Source organism: Engraulis encrasicolus, chromosome 16 (assembly GCF_034702125.1).
Source record: "Engraulis encrasicolus isolate BLACKSEA-1 chromosome 16, IST_EnEncr_1.0, whole genome shotgun sequence".
Taxonomy (NCBI): domain Eukaryota; kingdom Metazoa; phylum Chordata; class Actinopteri; order Clupeiformes; family Engraulidae; genus Engraulis; species Engraulis encrasicolus.
In genome coordinates, this window is record NC_085872.1 from 28038188 (window position 1) to 28057825 (window position 19638).

The window sequence follows — 19638 nt, forward strand, 5'->3', positions numbered from 1 at the left end:
TTGAGTGGCTGGGAGACGTCACTGCTCAGCAGTCGGTACTCACGGGTTCTGCAGCTGCTGCGTTTCCCTGAAAGAACAGATGAACAAAGGCCTCAATGAGTCAACCGCGGCTGACAAGCCCCACAAACCGTCTTCTCCGCACAACTCATTGTCTAATACACTTTTACACTCGGCTACATCCATAGTTTCTGCCGAACTAAATTTTGAAAGACATCGACAATTGAAGACAGCAGAGAGATACTCACCGACCATAGATCCCAGGATAAATTCTGAAAGAGGAGAGAGAGAGAGAGGGAGGTTCATTAGATTTACTGACTGATCCACTCAATCACTGCGCTGCTAAACCCACTCACATTTAGCCTATCGGGATACATAGCTCTTCTTTCTCTCAAAGCACATTCAATTCTCCTGCTAACTCAATTTAGCGGGGCAGAAAAGAGTGGTTTCATTAGCTGACTGGGTCTTGATGAGGCATAGAGAGGCAACCCTTCAGAGAAGTGGAGAGAAGAGAGATGGAGAGGGGGGGGTCAGACCTGAGTCATAGGGGACGCGGACTGTCCGATGGGCTGGGCAGTGCTGGGGAACGGATCGAAGTCCAAGTCTAGCAGAGATTCGCCAGGTCTTTCATTTGGCTGCAGGAAGTCAGACACAACAACAGTTAGTTGATATCACCATATAATATTTAAAAATATACCGTGGGAAAACTCAACTTTGTTTTTGTAGAAGCGTTTTGTCTGCATGAATATATCTGGAGATATCTGAAGATATCGCATTTAAATGTGATATAAAGGAGAGGCCCAAACAAGCCAGAACACAATTCAAAGCCAGAACATTTTAAATCCTTCACCGCCTACTTTATGTATGGTATCCTCCACAGAAATCTTAAATAAACCACCTTAACTATCTTGGTTGCCCACAACATCTAGACCTCCTGCCCGTGTGGTTTCCTCTACTTAATTATCAAAGTGATGTCCAGTGGCTAGGGTGTGGGTGTGTTGAGGCTGACCAGTGTGGAGGGTGTGGGGCTGTAGACTGACCTGTGTGTATTCACAGAAATCTTAAACAAACCATTTGGACTACCTCTGTTGCCCACCACATTTAGACCTCAGGCCAGTTCGCGGTGGTGTGTGGGTAGGGAGGGGAGGCTGCCCAGTGTGGGTAGGGGGGAGGGAGGTTGACCAGTGTGCAGAGTGTGAGGGGATGTTGATCAGTGTTGGTAGGGAGGGGCAGAGAGGCTACTCGAGGGTCATCTGGGGCCCCAAGCAAAAATACAAAGGAATGAACATACCTGTAGGAACCAAAATCGCCACTACTGTAGTAAAGTGAGAGTTGTTATTCACTAACTGGGACTTGGGGGGCCCTAGCTGCTGCTTGCCGAGCCTGGTGACAAGATGGGCCTCTGGGGAGGGAGACTGACCAGTGTTGAGTGGGGAGGGGAGGCTGAGCAGGGTTGAGTTGGGAGGGGAGGCTGAGCAGTGTGGCTCGGGTGCTGTGGACTGACCAGTGTGGCTAGTGAGGGGATGCTGACCAGTGTGGGTAGGGAGGGGGGGCTGACCAGTGTTGAGTAGGGAGGGGAGGCTGAGTTGTGTGGGTGTGTGTGTGTGTGGGGGGGGGGGGGGATAGGCTGAGCAGTGTGGCTCGGGTGCTGTGGACTGACCAGTGTTGAGTTGGGAGGGGAGGCTGAGCAGTGTGGGTAGGTGAGGGGAGGCTGCCCAGTGTTGAGTAGGTAGGGGGGGCTGAGTTGTGTGGATAGGTGAGGGGAGGCTGTCCAGTGTTGAGTAGGTAGGGGGGGCTGAGTTGTGTGGATAGGTGAGGGGAGGCTGAGCAGTGTGGCTCGGGGGCTGTGGACTGACCTGTGTGGACAGTGTGAGGAGGCTGAGCCGTGTGGCTCGTGGGCTGTGTCGTGGACTGACCTGTGTGGAGGGTGTGGACACTGGGAAGGCGCTGTCAAACAGGTCTATGATCTGCTCCGGCTGCATGTCCTTGCTGGGAGTGGACATTGGTGGAGGTCGCACAGGAGGTCCCTTTGCCTTGGGCTGCGGGGGAGGGGCACGCTCATTAGTCATCATTTGGAAAGACGAAACACATGAATGGGGATTGATACACACATAGATTAGGTGCGTGCATTCACCAATACACCTACGCACACAAACACACATTTGGGTACATACAATATAAACCTGTACACTCACACACACACACACGTCACACACACACATACACACACAAAAGCACGCAAACACACATACATACACACACACACACACACACACACACACACACACACACACACACACACACACACACACACACACACACACACACACACACACACACACACACACACACACACACACACACACACACACACACACACACACAGTCACTTCAACTGACACAGACAATCACAACATGGGAAGGATGTACGACACTAATATACAGGTAAGGAGCAATTAAAAGACTGCAAGGCAACTGGGATTGAGTCGAGGTTGGACTGGATGCTGGGTACTGGATACATATACAGTACAATATGTACAAAACCTGGAGGGTGTTTGGAATAGGGGGGTCACTGGTAATACTCGTCATTTAGGACATGCTACAATATACAGTACAGACTACAGTATACACTACTGACCACTAGACAGATACTTACATCTTCAGTCTGTCACATGTACATGAAAACAAAGCAAGTATGAATCAATATCAAATGCACACCGGTCTGTTTGTATTAATGTAATATGTTTGTCTTAGAGAGGCACAACCCTGTTCATCACCACATATTCACTTATCACTTGAATCCATCATTGTGTCACCACATTTGAAAAAAAAAAGTTGATATTTGGGGAGGCATTGATGGATGTGTGTGTGTGTGTGTGTGTGCGTGCGTGCGTGCGTGCGTGCGTGCGTGTGTGTGGTGTGTATGTGTGTGTGTGTGGGCGAGCTGTAGCACCTGTGAGGGAGATTTGGGCCTGGGCGGGCCAGGAGAGGTGGGCCTCAGCATGTGGTTCGGGGCCGCATCAGGACTCTCCGGAGGAGAATCGTCCGGAGGGGTTGGAGTTCGAGCCAGCCTCAGTGGACCCGAGTCACTGCCGCACATCAGAGTAGAGTAGAGCATCATTTTTTAATTCCGAGGGAAATTAAGGTAGCATACATACATACATAAATACAGAAAAAAACACAAAGACATTACACAAAACATTGCACATATATTTGTATTCAGCAGTAAGGGACAACACCATTAGCCTTAATAACCTATTGAGCACATTGCGCACTTCCTCTGCCACCCATGATCTCAGCACGTATGCCAAACGTGTGCAGATGCAATGCGCAATGTGTGCACTAAAACCTATTTGTTTGCAGGGCAATATTTCAAGGAGATGTTACTTGAGGGAGACTAATAGTGTAATTGATTCTACTGTACACAGTGGGAAATCTATGTTTTTTGCAAAGTGCTACGCTAGGTACCTAGTCTACTGACATTAGACTACGGTAACTCAAACATATTGGAGGGGAAATCCTCTACTGTCTGATCGTCTACATGTCACTTACCCGCGGCACATATGGGCATATCTGGGCAATATGTAACTTCTGTACGGTGAAGCAATATAATCAATTATAAGTTTAGAGTCCATGCCTATTATAATAACTGTATTATTAACATATATCCAAATGTGATAATTCATAAAAATAACTAAGTAAATAACATTTAAGTGACCATTTTTAAGACAAAATAAACAGCATTTACCTGGGTGCTCCTTGGATTGTGAACATTTTGTCAGCATGCTGTTCAGCCAGTCTGTTCATCACCTCATATAGCTTGTGACAGAGCTGGGAGAGATCAAAGAAAACAGGAATGAAACAAACTTTTTTCGCAAAGATTACACTTTAGCACATTACAAAGAACTTCATTAGCAGAGAGCTATAACTTCGGTAACACTTTATTTTAGGGATACATCTATAAGCACTAATACAGACAATGCTAATGCCTGCATAAGTAACTTGTAAGGCATGTACTAAGCAAACGCTAAGGCCTACTAGGTCCTTACTAAGGTTAAATTGGTAATAAATCCCTTATTGTGCATGAACAAGACATTTGCGAATACATGCCTAATAAATGTTTGATTTTGCTTTGCACATGCCTTACAAGTTACTTATACAGGGACATTGTATGTATTAGTACTAATAGATGTATCCCTAAAATAAAGTGTTACCATAATTTCAATAGCACAATCAACAGTTATCACGGTCCAGTAAATGTAACCATGATCAATCTGTCCTTATATCTCAATCTCAGGCTTTACAGTGACCAATACACACAGAAAAGGGTCCTTCAGGAGCCATTTCAGAGGAGCACGTGGGAGCTACACCACTACCAATTCACTGTGATCTGAGCAGGCCAAAGACAAACAGACAGACAGACTACAGCTCGACACAGCGCGACTTGGCTGCCACTTTTTGCTTTTCGATTTGGCGCGACACAGCTCAATCTAAGAGCAAAAAGTGGCGGCCAAGTCGCACTGTGTTGAGCTGTAGGCCTACCAGAAAACCAGCAGTGGAACAGAGGCATTAGACAGACATGAGCATGGTTGACTGAGGCCTAACATGGCCCATTTCAGCCGAGGTAAGAGGATGAGCAGGGAAGAGCGCAGCACAGCACTGAGAGAGTGCTATCAGCCAGGAGATCTGTGCCAAGGGCTGCCGCTCACCGGAAGCACACTGACTGCACAGACAAAGGCTGGCTTGTGTGGGAAGTAGGGTGTGCACAAATGGAACACAGATATGCCTCCAAGCACTTACACTGAACCGCCCGTGCGTGTTTGCATCACACACACACACATGGAAATGCACACACATTTGTGAATACCCACACAGACACACAACACTGCATTACACAACATTCAAAGACCACATATTAAAAATAACATTAAAGGGCAGTTTTATTTCATCCCCTAGCATCTTCCACCCATTTCTGTTGAGGTCCAGAAGGGGAATGGTCAGACCAAAGACACAAGAGACAAGCTCCCCTGGCGAGGGGGAGGAGAAAAGCTTGCCCAGGGCTTCCATCAGCTAAACAAACAAATGAAATGAAATGAAATGTTGCCCGTGGGCCTAGAAGTGCGATATGAATACACACTATTTCACAATATGTCAGTCAAGACCTTTTTCCATTTTCATGCTGTGACCAAAGCTGCCCTGACTATAAATCTGAACAACAATCTGCTTCAATACAAAAAAAGCCACAGAATCACAAGAAGGACATGAATTGTATGCTGTGTAAAATTCTGAATTCATCATCATCACTGCTCATTCAAAAGGGATCATGCTATAGGCATGTTGGGTTGGGTGATGTTATTATATGAAGAGTGTAATACTCTTTAGTGATGGTTAAGATGCTAAGTGGCAGTAGGCAGGCAGCTGTATGACAGCATGTCAATTGCACATTACACAGCTGCACAATGAGGGCCAACACCACACCGGAGCTGCAGACTGACTACCCCATCATTTGGCAAAATTACACTGATGGGAGGTTGTCAGGCGTGCTGACAAGAAAATAAGACCAGAATCCATGTTGAGAAAAACAGAAGACATACAAATTGCACATAAAATCACTAAGTGTCAGACTTGTGCTATCAGACATTCATGCAATATTCAGTAGGTTTTGTTTTTTTTGCTCTGTCTTCTCCATCCTTCCCTTCACGTTTTTTTTCTTCCCAGCAATGTTCTTTGCTGGGCCAAAAACCTGTAATTCAAGCTCATCACCTCACCCATGAACGTTTCATCAACCATCAGATCTTTTACAGAGAAAGAGTTAGGGAAACATACCATTGATATGTCTCTATGGAATTTGGCCTCCAAGCTGGTGACGCTCTTGAATGTGTCCACATAGAATCCAACTCGGCTGCAGCAAAGGGGAGAGAGAGAGAGACAGTGGTGACGAGAAGCACCTGACTTCTGTTGAATGTGTGAACAAAGACAAGATGTTGAATGACAGGCGCCGCGCTATGACAAAAGAAAAACAAAAAAAAACCTTTCTTCTCTCACACAGCATGCCCTTAATGGTTTTCATAATGGATCTACAAAGTATGAATCAAAGAATACAATGGAATAATGATGTGCAAAAAAAACATGTTAGGGCACACTAGGGCACACAATTCAATTTTAAAAATAAAAACGAGAAGGAAACAAAACTCAGCTCCTGCAATATCTGCACATGATTAGCTGCAATTATGTATAATTACGCTCCTGTTACCAATTATTGTGCACGGGGTAGCATTTCCTAACAGCTGGCCCCTGTCCGGGGCATCCTCCCCGATGTGTGTCAGCAGCATATTGAACATGATAGTCCCGGAGGGAGGGGGAGGTGTGTGTGTGTGTGTGTGTGTGTGGGGGGGAGTGTTGACTATGAGAGAATGCTGCGGAGGGGCGGCAGGAAGCAGTAGGAGGATATAAATAACCCCCAGCCGCCCTCCTCTCCTCTTCTCTCCTCTCCTCTCCCAGATGAGCAGAGCTGGGGGGCTGCAGGGTCCTGCCACTAACAGCAGCCATCCAATTGGACACATTACGCAATCAGGCCCCGCTGCTGCTCCTGTGCCCAGGCCAGTGTTGCCAGATGTGTCTGATCAAATCCCGCCCAAAAGGTTCTCAAAAACTGGCAAAATGCACTAAATTCCGCCTAATTTCAACAAATTGCATTGATTTCTATGGGCACAAAACTGCAGAAAAAAACGCCAAATGGCCAATTTTTCCCGTTTTTACCCACAGACAGCCATCCCAAGAAGCCCAATTGGGCAGGCAACACTGGCCCAGGCAGGCAAAGGGGCCAAGCAGGCCGGCTGGCGTGCGGGCATACGGGCAGGCGGCTGGGCATGCGGGAAGGCAGTCGTATTGCATGCCACAACCTGCCACGGAGAGAGTGAGCAGCGTGGCAGTGTGCTGGTGTCTTACGCACTGCCTCAGGTGCTGACCACAGCACCAGCTCATTTTACCCCCACATGCAAAATACAACCAGGAACAGCAATCAACATGAGTGCCGACAAACCAATATTAGGGGAATGGAGCACTCTCTCTCTCTCTCTTTCTCTCTCTTTCGGTCTCTTTCTGTCTGTCTCTCGCTTTTTTGTCACTGTAGGAGTGTGTGTGTGTGTGTGTCTGTGTGTGTGTGTGTGTGTCTGTGTGTGTGTGTGTGTGTGTGTGTGTGTGTGTGTGTGTGTGTCTGTCTGTCTGTCTGTCTGTCTGTGTGTGCGCGTGCCTGCGTGTGTGTGTGTCTGTATGAGTGAGTGAGTGAGTGAGTGAGCAAGCAATTTGGAGAGAGATGGAAAGAGAGATAGAGAGAGAGACAGAGAAAGACAGAGAGAGAGAGAGAGAGAACACTTTAAATGTTTTTATCTCCAATGTAAAAAGCAGCCTTGGGCATGCTCTTCACTTTATCACAATTCGTAATTTATCAGTAGTTTGGCCGAGCATCAGTGGGGAACTGAAAAGGATGCCCAGGCAGGCAGAGTGCTGCTTTAAGCCTTAATGCTTAATGATTAAACGAGTCGAAACCCAGAGGCAAAGGTATCGCTTACCTGTCCCAGAGACCGGGCAGCTCATCTTGCAGGCCGACATTGAGATCGTCAAACACCTTCTGCGCCTTCTTCAAGTCATCCTCCGCCTAGGCAACAGAACGCAGAGACCCCTCATGTATCAAATGGACGTTACATGAGATCATGCAATACTGCATGTTTTGTTCATGCTGTGTCTATTACAGTAGCCCCTTAATGCGCGCCGTACCTCCAGTGGCACGCTGTAATAGTCATTTAAATGTAACTACCATAGCACTACAATACTATGACACTACACAGGCCCTTTAGTAATGCACCACGACTTGGTCATTACCATACTGGTAACAACAAATTCATAAAGCCGTGTCTTAAGGGGTTAATGCATACATGTACGCTTGCAGTACTATTATTAATGTGTAATTGTGGACTCTACTAATTAAGACAATTGTGGACTCTACTCTATTAATACTAAGACTTCTGACAGTGGCTGTACCTGCAATAGTATATGTATGCACATCTCATGTGTCTACAGTATTAATGGATTAATGCCCAAATGTCTGCATTATGCCCTCCTTCTACAGTACATGTCTGCATATGTTACACATGGGTTTTCATTTTTTGTTTCCCCTGGCTGCGCGACCCTGACTGCACAAACTCAACTTCTGATTGTTGGAAACCGCTGTCGGTCAAAAAAATAGCTCATGTGGTTGGCTGCCAGTGTCTTTCCCTTCCTTACAACACTGTGCTTATAAACAAACAAAAAAACATGTATTCTATGACTCTTGTAATACAACTACTACCAGCACCACCACCACCGCCAAAGACAATTTTCTGTTTCCTGTGTAACAGACAATAAAGTTTTATCTTATCTTATCTAATCGCATCACTACTACTACTACTACTACTAATACTATGACTGAAGAAGAGGCTTTTCCAGATACCAGTGTTAAATGTTAATGTGCCCTGTTTACAGAACTGTGTATCTCTCATCTGAGTTGTCGTGTGTGTTCGTTTATATAAGATGACAACCTCTGTGTGCATCACAAGCGAGAAGCTGTCAGTATCCATTCTTCATGTCAGCTGCGTCAACATCAACAAGTACAGTACACATCCATTTCATGCATACATTTCAAACATGTTGAAGGCAAATACAACACTCCAACCATACTTTATCACGGTAAACCATCTGATTACACATCAGCTGTACATTGTGTACTTATATATTGTTTTATGTTTCAGGGTCTTCATTAACTGTTTTACGTATGGTTTGGTGTGCCTTTATTCGATTGCTCCAAACAGCACCTCTCTGTAGTTTTACAGTGGTTCTAAAGACGAACACTACTACTGCTGCTGCTGATGCTGGTTATACGCTGTAGAGTGTAGTGGAAAGTGCGCACATCCAGCAAAACAGCATCAGCAGGTGCCAAATCAAAAAAATGTCACATGTAGGAGCGGGAAAGGATCTGCACACTGCTTGCAAAAGACTTAATTTATTAGGAGCAACGTTTCGATCATACAGTAGATCTTTCTATGATCGAAACGTTGCTCCTAATAAATTAAGTCTTTTGCAAGCACTGTTTATAGGCTACCATTAACTACTACATTTGACTTTACCTTCATGATCTTCCTCTCACTTCCTTTCACTGTCTGCAAGGTCTCCAGATGGTGCCTTGCGCTGTCGTAGTCAATCAGTTTTCTGGCTCTCTTTGATACACGCACCTACAAAAAAATATTGTGAAACATATACTTAAATAAACATGTAAAAAAATACAACATATAATTTCACACATTTTATAATTGACTATGACTGAATTGTTGACATTTCCCCCCTAATACATATATAGTTACACACAACTCCTGCATGTACATGAACACAAATAATACAGAATGTATTTATGCAGACAACAACACATTAGGGGAAGCCATTGAAACCGCACCTTGAGGTCTGGGAATTGTATAAGGTAGTTCTCCAGTGCTTGGATGGTGGAGTCCACAAGCCTCTGATGAAAATCCTCCCACAATTCATCACAGTTCTGCAGGAGACAGCAGCATCAATATGTAACCATTATCTCACTACTCACTGTGGCCGTTATCTTCACATCACGCTGTCCTCCCATACACTATGATTAGTTATACAGCCATACGTATCCATCAATCTCAAGCTGTCAGTCCCCGGTATGGTTATTCTTTTCTCAATGTATTCTTTTCTCAATTGTATCATGCCACCTATTCTGTTTCTTCCCCATCTCATCTCTAATGGTTACCGTACATGAGTCATGGAAACAAAAATGAACTGAAGAATGAATGTTTAAGAACAGGCTTGTGGTGGGGAAAGTAATGTATGTCTCAGAAAGATGAGCATAATAAATACAAAGTATGTGCCGCTCGCCAGAGAGAATATTAAATGAGGCTGTAGGACGGAACTGCAGCTCATCGTTCTCATTAGAGAGGCCACAAAAACATGAGTCATGAAATTGTTGAAACCATAAAAACAAGCCACCATGGTCTTCTAGTGGTGACCTTTGCTTACCACTGTGTGGGTTTGTCGATGGTACATGACATGCCTTGTACGTTGCTGAAGTTTAATAAGGCAAACAACTCTTTTTAAAACTAGACAAGGGCAATTAAGAAAGCATATGCAGGCATGTGAAATACAACAAAGTCTGTTTTAATAATTATATGGAAATACTGTTTGTTTGTTAGTTATTTTGTCTGGAACCATCTGTTAATTCCTGTATCATGTATGAATTTACTATGTCTACAAAAAAAGAAAAAACATTCCAAACTAAGGTGTTGCATACAACAGTCAAACCAAACCGACCTCCTCATCTACTAATTTAATTAGCCGTAAAATGCCGCTTCATTTACTGCACCAAATTTGAGAGGATGTTTCACCTCATCCTCACTCCATCGTGAATTTGGCAATTGAGACACAGAATAAAGACCATCATGTCAGTGCTCCACTCTCAAATGCCCGCAAATGATTTGCTTCGAGTCAGATGTCACCTTTTATTTCTTTCGGTCCCTATGACATGCCGTGGCATTCAACAGACATCTTTGACAAGGCGAGTGGAACACTTGGCAGTGGACACTCTGTCTGTGTAGACAGCTTGGCTTCTCAGTCTATGCCTCTGTCTAGAGAGTAAGCGATACTAAAACATAAAAATGTCTTATTTCCCCCGAGACAAGGGCCACACATTATTTTCAACTTGCAGCCACAACAGATGAGGTCATCTTTGCACTCAGCATGTGACTCCATGTGGAAACACCTTGATGCGCCTTTCTGCATGTGTCTAACTGTAAGAGACTAGCTCCAATTCAATCAAAGGAATAGCCCCTTGATTTGTTATTAAGACAGCACAACTGTGCCTTCTTCTTTCTGGCCGTCACTTCCGTTCAGCTGGCTGCTGTTAGATAACTCTGTTTGTGTAGCTGATGAGCACGACGGGCCTTCGTTTTTCTCCATAGTGTGACCATACCACTAACATGGTTATAAATTATCACACAGATCATTTCAAATATTTGATCTACAGTAGGCTACTAACATTATTTGAAATGCCATTCAGTTCACTCATCAAAACCACAGACTGTATCAAATGATTCGTATGCTTGGTTGTCTCTGCTACGTACCTTCCCGATGGTCATGACGTCATCCTTCCCATGCCAATCTGGCTCATACACCTCATGGAGCGACTCTGTCAGATTCATAGAGGCCTGCTGCATGGCTGTGGGAAAATCAAACAAGAAGAGGTAGATAAAAGCATGCGTTAACCGTAACCAATGACATATATCAATGGGAAAGGTAATTACAGTACATAGAGAGAGAGAGAGAGAGAGAGAGAGAGAGAGAGAGAGAGAGAGAGAGAGAGAGAGAGAGAGAGAGAGAGAGAGAGAGAGAGAGAGAGAGAGAGAGAGACGGTGGATATTTGTGAATTAGAGTAGTTGTTTTCGGATGACTCACCTTTTACAGCGGCAATATAAGCCTTCATCTCCCTCTGCAACCGGCCACCCTCAAACTACAGGCACAACAAGGAGAGTCGAGAAATCACACACACACACAGTCTTGCATAGAAACACTGATACATAGCATGTGTGTTTACATACACACACACACACGCACGCACACGCACGCACACGCACACACACACACACGCACACACATTCATGCAATGCACACACACACACACACACACACACACACACACACACACACACACACACACACACACACACACACACACGTACGCGCACACGCATACACACACACACACACACATTCATGCAATGCACACACACACACACACACACACACACACACACACACACACACACACACACACACACACACACACACACACACACACACACACACACATTCATGCAATGCACACACACACACACACACACACGCACACACTCATACACACACACATGAACACATGTACGCACTTATGCACAATCTCCATGTCCAATCATGACTGGTATGGACATGAGGCCACACTCACTTCTGATCAGAATCACATCAGTCTCCTACTGCCATCCGTCACGTCACACAGCACACATACAGTCTTAAACATACAACGTTTCAATAATTCAGTCTTTAATTTATGGGCAAGCGCATACACACAACACAAAAGTGCATCTGTGTCCTTTCAGTGCCATCTGTGTTGTGATAATTGCATGGTCCAGTACACGCCGCTGTCCGCGGTGCTGAAACGGCGCAGCGCTGCCTGCGAAGATCAGTGTGTGGTTTTTTAAATATCTGGGCCTTGTTTATTTACAAATCAAAAGCCCGGGGCTCATACATATTCTGCGAGAGCGGTTCCACTGATTGAATGGCTCTCACTGGAGTGGACCGGGGTCATTTTGCAAAGCATGAGCTTCCCATCCTGGACATAATGAGCTCTGTTCTGCCTGATGACAACCTGCTGTACTGTGTGCACGGCATCATTAGATTTTGATGAGATCAGATTGGTCCTGTTCTGCGTCGACTATTAGAGCAGAGGCACAACACAGCACAGCACTCTGCCAGACTCTCTTTTATACTGTATGTGGAAGGTCAGTAGACCGAAAGCTTGGCCTATTATTAAAAAGAACAAAAAGGGGATTTAAGTGTGCAGACATTTTTCTTTCAATTTTACACAGTTTTTGTTATGTTTGGCACCTTTTAATCAAGAGTGCGGTGTGATCCGGCTAAATACTGTATGTGTGTAAAAGAAATAATAATATGAATATTTACAAGCCAGGCAGGCCTGTTGAGAAACACAGGCTCAGGTGTGAACTACATTGAGAGCAGCTGATAAACAGTGACAACACTTCATGGGCCTATCACATGTGAGAAACAATGTGTTGAAACTACCAACAGCGATAGGACCCTGAGTCAGCATTATTCTCTCACTGGCTGGCTGGCTGGCTGGGTATGCTTTCAGACCTGCCTGCTATGAAATATGCACGACGCTCTGTGGACTATTCATGACCAATCATGATGGGGCACATTCTGTATATTTACATATAAATGTAGCCAAATATGAAGGAGCCAATGAATGCAGTCAATCATGAATTAGCTGTGAATTGTCCACAAGAGGGAAGGGGAAAACAAAAACCTGGAGGGATAAATAAGCAGTCAGACTCGAAGATGAGGTTAGTGAGAAATATAAAAAGGAGGCAGCGTGTTTCTGGGTAGGTCTGTATACCCTTGGGGTTGAGGCACTTTAATCAGGATTAGAGAGGGCAGGTGGGAAGAGAGGATTAGCTATGGTTTTTTCCAGCACTTCAAGAAAGTGCTGTTTTTTCTTTTTTTTCCAATATATTTTTTGGTCTTTTTTACTTTATTTATGACAGGACAGTGAAGGTGGTGACAGGAAGCGAATGGGGAGAGAGAGACGGGGAAGGGCCGGCAAAGGACCCGGGCCGGGAATCGAACCCGGGTAAGCTGCATGGTAGAAGAGTGCCCTACCGGTTGGCCACGGCAGGGACACTGTTTTATGCTGTCTATTCACAGTAACATCTAACCATCAGTCCTCACAGTTTAGCATTCTTTTCTCACTGTCTTTGCCTCGTTTTAAATTGGGTTACAGAGAGTGTGTGACATCAACTTTCTGTTGATTTGCCTTCTGGGGTAACACTAGACATGCTGCACGGTTGTCAGAACAGACTGTAAGTATGAATCGCTGAGGCTTCAGTGTTTCGCTCTTTTGCTCTTAACATTTTGCCTCTGAGGCAGGGTCAGCACTTCTGAGAGCTGAATGACCTATTTCGAGGGATGGGCACTCTTAGACAAAACTGTAATATAAACCTATAGACCTGTGGGCTTACACAAAGCATAGCCAGAGCTGTAATTGCAAAGTGTATTTAGGGGACATGACTGTGCTTGCTCTATCTATCTTTCATCAAAATATCTGTTTTTACAGTGTGTGTTTGAATGGATGAATCAGTACCAGGTACACAGCATGGCAAAAACAGTTGTCTTCAAAAAAAGATCTCAAACACTAATATGTTGCTGGACCGCCTTTAGCTTTGATTACAGCACACGTTTGGTATTACATTGTTTCCAATGCATTATTACATGTATTACATGCATTTATTACATGCATTTATTCTTTTCCAGTGTTGCATTATGCAGTGTTGCTTGATTGATGGTAGTAGATTCTGATTGCTGTGTCTCCTCCAGAATATCCCAAAGATTCTCACTGAGGTTGAGGTCTGGTCATTGAGGTGGCGAATCCATGTGGACAAATTATGTGTCATACTCCCTGAACCATGATTTCAAAATCTGAGCCTGATAAATCTTCCAACTGGCTTCTTCTGGAATATAATATGCTTGTGCCGTCAGGAAAGAAAAAAAATCAATTGATTGTATTACCTGTTCATTCACTAGAAGACATCATTTTTGCACATGGATTGGTCACCACCAGAGTCCAGACCTCAACCTCATTGAGAATCTTTGGGATGTGCTGAAGAAGGCTTTGCACAGTGTTTAAACTCTACCATCATCATCAGTACAAGATCTTGGTAGAATGTAACACCAATATAAGATATAAATAAATCTAGACATTTCAGAAATGTATTGAAACAATGCAACACCAAGTAAGCGCCATAATCAAAGCTAAAGGTGGTCAAACAACATATTAGTGTGTGCGACCGTTTTTGGGTTTGTTTTTTTTGGTGGCTACTTTTTTTAGCCCCACAGTGCATTTTCCTGTACTGACCATGATAACATATGGGTACGTATGTTCTATTACATGAAATGGGTCTGCTTTACCTCCTGTCTCTTGAAGTTAATAACAGCTTGCTCAAACTGTTCATCTTTTGTCTCGTCTGCCTTCCCCAATTTCTGCAGCACCTGAAATCAGACAAACACTATCATGAGGACGGGAGAGACAGTACATGCACACAATCACAAATCAGACACTACCGTTCAGCTGCAACAAAGATCTTCTGTAAGAGATTCAAATTTTATTTTATAATTATGGATTATATTGTGGGTGTTGGGAAAGAGGCATACATCAAAAACCCCATTTCTAGTATGTGTCATACAATATCTCACATGCAAAAAAAAAAACCAAAACAAAGCAACTGGATGGATAACAAAACAGAGACACTAAATCCTCTTTGAGGGTTTCCTTGGCAGATAAACAAACCACCAATCCCACACAAGAACAATGAGACAACCCTTGACCCTCGAATGCCACAGACTATAGCCTATGACGAGGTCACTGGCCACTAAGACAATCACATAAACCATGCACTCCTCCTGGAGTGCATTATAAATCTCTCGCAGTGCTAATGCAACCATCTTACACTACACAGCAAGAGCACCCATGACAGAGGCCTGCCCAGACATATCATAAGCAGTGGCAGTAGGAAGGCCTGCAGCCTGAGTGGAGCTGCGTTAAGACCCAAAAGCTTACGGCCAACCAATCCTTCTATGCGCCTGATGATGATGTCATCACGCTGCTTTCTCGTGTAAGCAAATGACAGAGGCCCATGAGGGGAGGGACGGAGAGATAGGGAGAGGGGGGTAGAGGGTGTGACTAAGCCTATAAGTGTGTGAGTAGTGTGTAAGTGCGTGTAGTGGAAGAGAGAGAGAGAGGCACAGAGAGAGAGAAAGAGAGAGAGAGAGAGAGAGAGAGAGAGAGAGAGAGAGAGAGAGAGAGAGAGAGAGAGAGAGAGAGAGAGAGAGAGATAGAGAGAGAGAGACGGAAGGAGGATGGGAGGTAGGTTGTGACTAAGCCTGTAAGAGCATATTAGTAGTGTGTGTACGGACTGAGAGAGAGAGTGAGAGAGAGAGAGAGAGAGAGAGAGAGAGAGAGACAGAGGCAGAGACAGAGAGCGAGAGCATGGGAACAAGGCAGAAAGACAGAGTGAAGTCCTAGTCTAAAACATCAGCCCGTCACTCACACATGACATGACACATGACTTGTCCAATTTCAACCAAGAGTGGAACATGAAAATGATGGCTCATAACCACATGCCACTACAGCCCTGCCATGAGCCTGGACTGTGATAAAAGCGGGCATTACGCTTAAAGTGATACTGTACCAGACCGGTTACCAGTTAGCCGCCAGCTGGTCTCATAGGACTAAATGTTAACTGCTAGCTTGAAGGTAAAATTTGCACTGCCACTGCCTTCCTGCGGGAAGTACAGGAGAAAGGTAAAACCCAATCAATGAGAGGTGTAAAATAAGTTTATTTCCAAAAATGGGACAGTATCACTTCAAGACAGTACCATAGCGTTGTCCCTATGTACAGGGGATTGATTAACATCCCATCTCTAAAGGACAATGTCACCAATGACATTGGCTGAGTCACTGTGTTTGTACAGAGGCAAAGTGGAATAATCTCAGAGCTGGGCCTCCACATCTACTCCGAGCATCTGAACAAATGTCTTATTCACAAAAATGGCTAAGAACACACAGTTAGCTTAAGGATAACGCAATCAATTCACATATATTATTCCAAACGTGAAAGGTCACAGCCACACATCAGTGAGCACGACAGCCTGGGTAGCAAACACACACAAATGTCACTTTATCATTCAAATCTTAGTGCTTTGCTCACTGGTTTACCATGTTTGAATGGACGGGCTCCAGAGATATAAAAACAACCAATCTGCTATTCAGACAATAACAATTAGTGGTCATTTTTTAATCCAGAATTACTGCCTTGTGATGTATTAGAGTTGGTTATGAATATTCAAATTCCCAAGTAGTGTAATCCTCCAGCCAAGCTGATGAATTGGTGGTTTCTCTAACATTGTATATGTGAGCCTACAGTAATGACGTGGCAGTCCTCAAAGGACCATACTGGGAACAAAAAAACAGGATTTCCCCCTGCACCTTAGGCCTCTATTGAAGGCAGCCACCTTTAAAACAGACCCCACCTTCTCTAGGTCCCCTGAACATAACTTAATTGTATTGCAAATGTAATCTCTAAGACTCCTTAACAAAATATGTCATATATCATGTGAAGCTGCATAACAGTGGAATTATATTGGGGGCCGGATAAAATGGCCTCAAGGGCTGTATATGACCCTGAAGACATAGGTTCCCCACCCCTGACTTAAGGTGTGCAGCTAGCCGCTTGGAGCTTTGGCATTTCGGAAGTAGAAATTGATCTGCAATCTGAAGTACCAAAGCGGCATGATGCGGCATGATTCTCAACCATTGCCTTGGGGAAGTCAAATAATTTGCATTTGTATTTGCAAATGGTTTTAGCTAACACTATTTCTGGTTAGTCATTATAATCAATCAAAGCAGTTATATAGGGCAGTCATTGGTAGGCAGTTTGGGCGTCAGACTTCTATCCCAAAGGTTGCCTGTTCGACTCCCGACCCGCCCGGTTGGTGTGGGGAGTAATTAACCATGCTCTCCCCAATCCTCCTCCATGACTGAGGTACCCTAAGCATGGCACCAACCCGCTGCACTGCTCTCTTGGGGCGCCATTGGGGGCTGCCCCCTTGCACGGGTGAGGCACAAATGCAACTTCGTAGTGTGCAGTGTGTGCTGTGGAGGGCTGTGTCCCAATGACAATGAGAATTGCAGATTTCCAGGCGGGCTTTCTTTCCCTTTCATATAACACATTCAATGTGCTTGGAGAAATAAAATGACAAAAATATAAGACTGACTGGAAAGATGAAGAATGACAGCCGCTAGATTAGAATTGTTGTACTTAGCTGATATGCCAGTTAGTACACACTAGTACTCTTACTTAGTACACATTAGTAGAAACACTTGCAGTCACCTGCTCAAGTGATTGTAATTATAACTCAGCATTTCAGAAATCAATAGTGCATGTGCCCCTACTGAGTCAGATATAGATTTTTTTGTAATATTTTTATTTTTATTTTTTATTCTTTGTGTCTTTATTGCAGATAGGACAGTGGAGGGTGACAGGAAGTGGATGTGGAGAGAGATGGGGTAGGGTTGGGAAATGAACCCGTACACAGACTCAAATCGGGGTCCCCATGGGCATGCAAGCCCAAATGTGGGGGGTTTAGCGTCCCACATTTAGAACCCTGGTTCTAGGGTTGCAGTGCATGGTCCTGTAGGCCAAATGATTCCATTAAGTTAATAAACACACACTCATGTAAATCCAAAACCACCACTGTTCCTTGACCAAAACCAGCCTTTAGACAGGCCTAATCATGCATTTCAATAACCATGGACACAGATGATATATGGACATGTATTATTCTTTTTCATTCAGCATCGCATTTCCACTTAACTTACCGTATTTTAGCATACCAATCGTTTAAATTTCATTCTTACCAATGGACCACAGTACTGGTGTGGCTGGTTGTATAGCATTAGATCTGGACACATTTTCTAGTTAGGTCATACAATCTAGCTCAGTCAATAGTCTATGCAATATTAATGCATACGTGCAACCCCCACGGAAAGGTGTGTGCGTGCATGTGTAGGCCTATATGTGTAGGGGGGGATGTTTTGACGTGATGTGACTGAATTAAAGGCTTCACAGTCTTTCCCCCCATCTTTTCCCAATTATAATAAGACCTGCTCTAAGTACACATCAGTTATATGATTTGTCTCTTTTTGAAAACTGGGAACAAACGAATACACGTGACCACGGTAGGCATCTCCCACTCTGTATGTTTAATTATGTATGCCTCTCTTCATCTGCATTGAAGAACACTGACCGCCTACCTGTAACTGAATGAATTACACACTAGCCTGATGTCCTTGTACTGACGGGGCCCACCATGATCCTCCACAGCCCAACCATGCTATAAGGCAAGAATTAACTAATATCAATACCTTACAAGTTCTGATAAAGTGTTAGCCGTGTATAGAACATTGTTAAGAGTAGCAAATGGTGCTTTAATACAGAGCAGTGAGGCTTAAGGGGACGGATCTTGTTCCAGGCTCCGTGTGATCTGTCCTCCTGCTCCAAAAGCTCATGTTGCAGTCACTCTCAACCAGACACAACAGTCCGCCTGTGACTGAGGTCAGGTAGGCCTGTTGAATGTGTCCATCCTCTATTTCCCCTTAAAATCAACCAGATAGCAACATCTAATGCAGAGATCAAGCATTCATCAAGCATTCATCAACCTCATCTCTTTGTTTATGTATTTCAGCTCCATATAATATCTGAATTACCAAGCAATTACAAATAGATGGAGTGTTTTTGGAACAGCTGAAACAGACCCAGCCACTTCTGCAGGCCTTGACTATAACCTACAAATATCAGAATACAATGACAAATTAAACGTGTCCTAGCAATCTGAGCTACTACAGCAGGTGTTGAAAAACACAAGACACGTCACAGCATGCACTGATCTTCACTCTCGCTTCGTTAGTCGACTGACTGTTCGAGAGCCTGGATATTAAAAGAAAGGCAATCCTCTTAACGCCGCCCTAAACGTTTCGGACAACGCCATGTGCACAGTGTTTACCTATTGGAGATGAATGGTACAATTTCATGTTCTAACAACACAATTCCTGAACATTCACTTGACCTTTTGACTATAGAGCTAATATATTACCTATGCAGACCTGTCTATGCCACTCCTAGTAGGCTACATGATTAAATGAATGGGATACGTCCCCCTAAACCCAACAACCATGAAATGCGC

General features: G+C 44.2%; 1 protein-coding gene across 1 annotated transcript in view; it reads right to left on the reverse strand.

The window, feature by feature from the left end:
- The window catches only part of amph (amphiphysin), a 32070-nt gene that overhangs the window by 11402 nt on the left and 1030 nt on the right, over positions 1–19638 (reverse strand). Inside the window, 13 exon segments of the mRNA XM_063219956.1 lie at positions 44–67; positions 246–269; positions 534–632; positions 1914–2030; positions 2951–3086; positions 3737–3828; positions 5824–5899; positions 7569–7654; positions 9159–9263; positions 9482–9577; positions 11175–11269; positions 11506–11560; positions 14806–14886. Of these exon segments, the coding sequence (XP_063076026.1) occupies positions 44–67; positions 246–269; positions 534–632; positions 1914–2030; positions 2951–3086; positions 3737–3828; positions 5824–5899; positions 7569–7654; positions 9159–9263; positions 9482–9577; positions 11175–11269; positions 11506–11560; positions 14806–14886 (1086 nt within the window).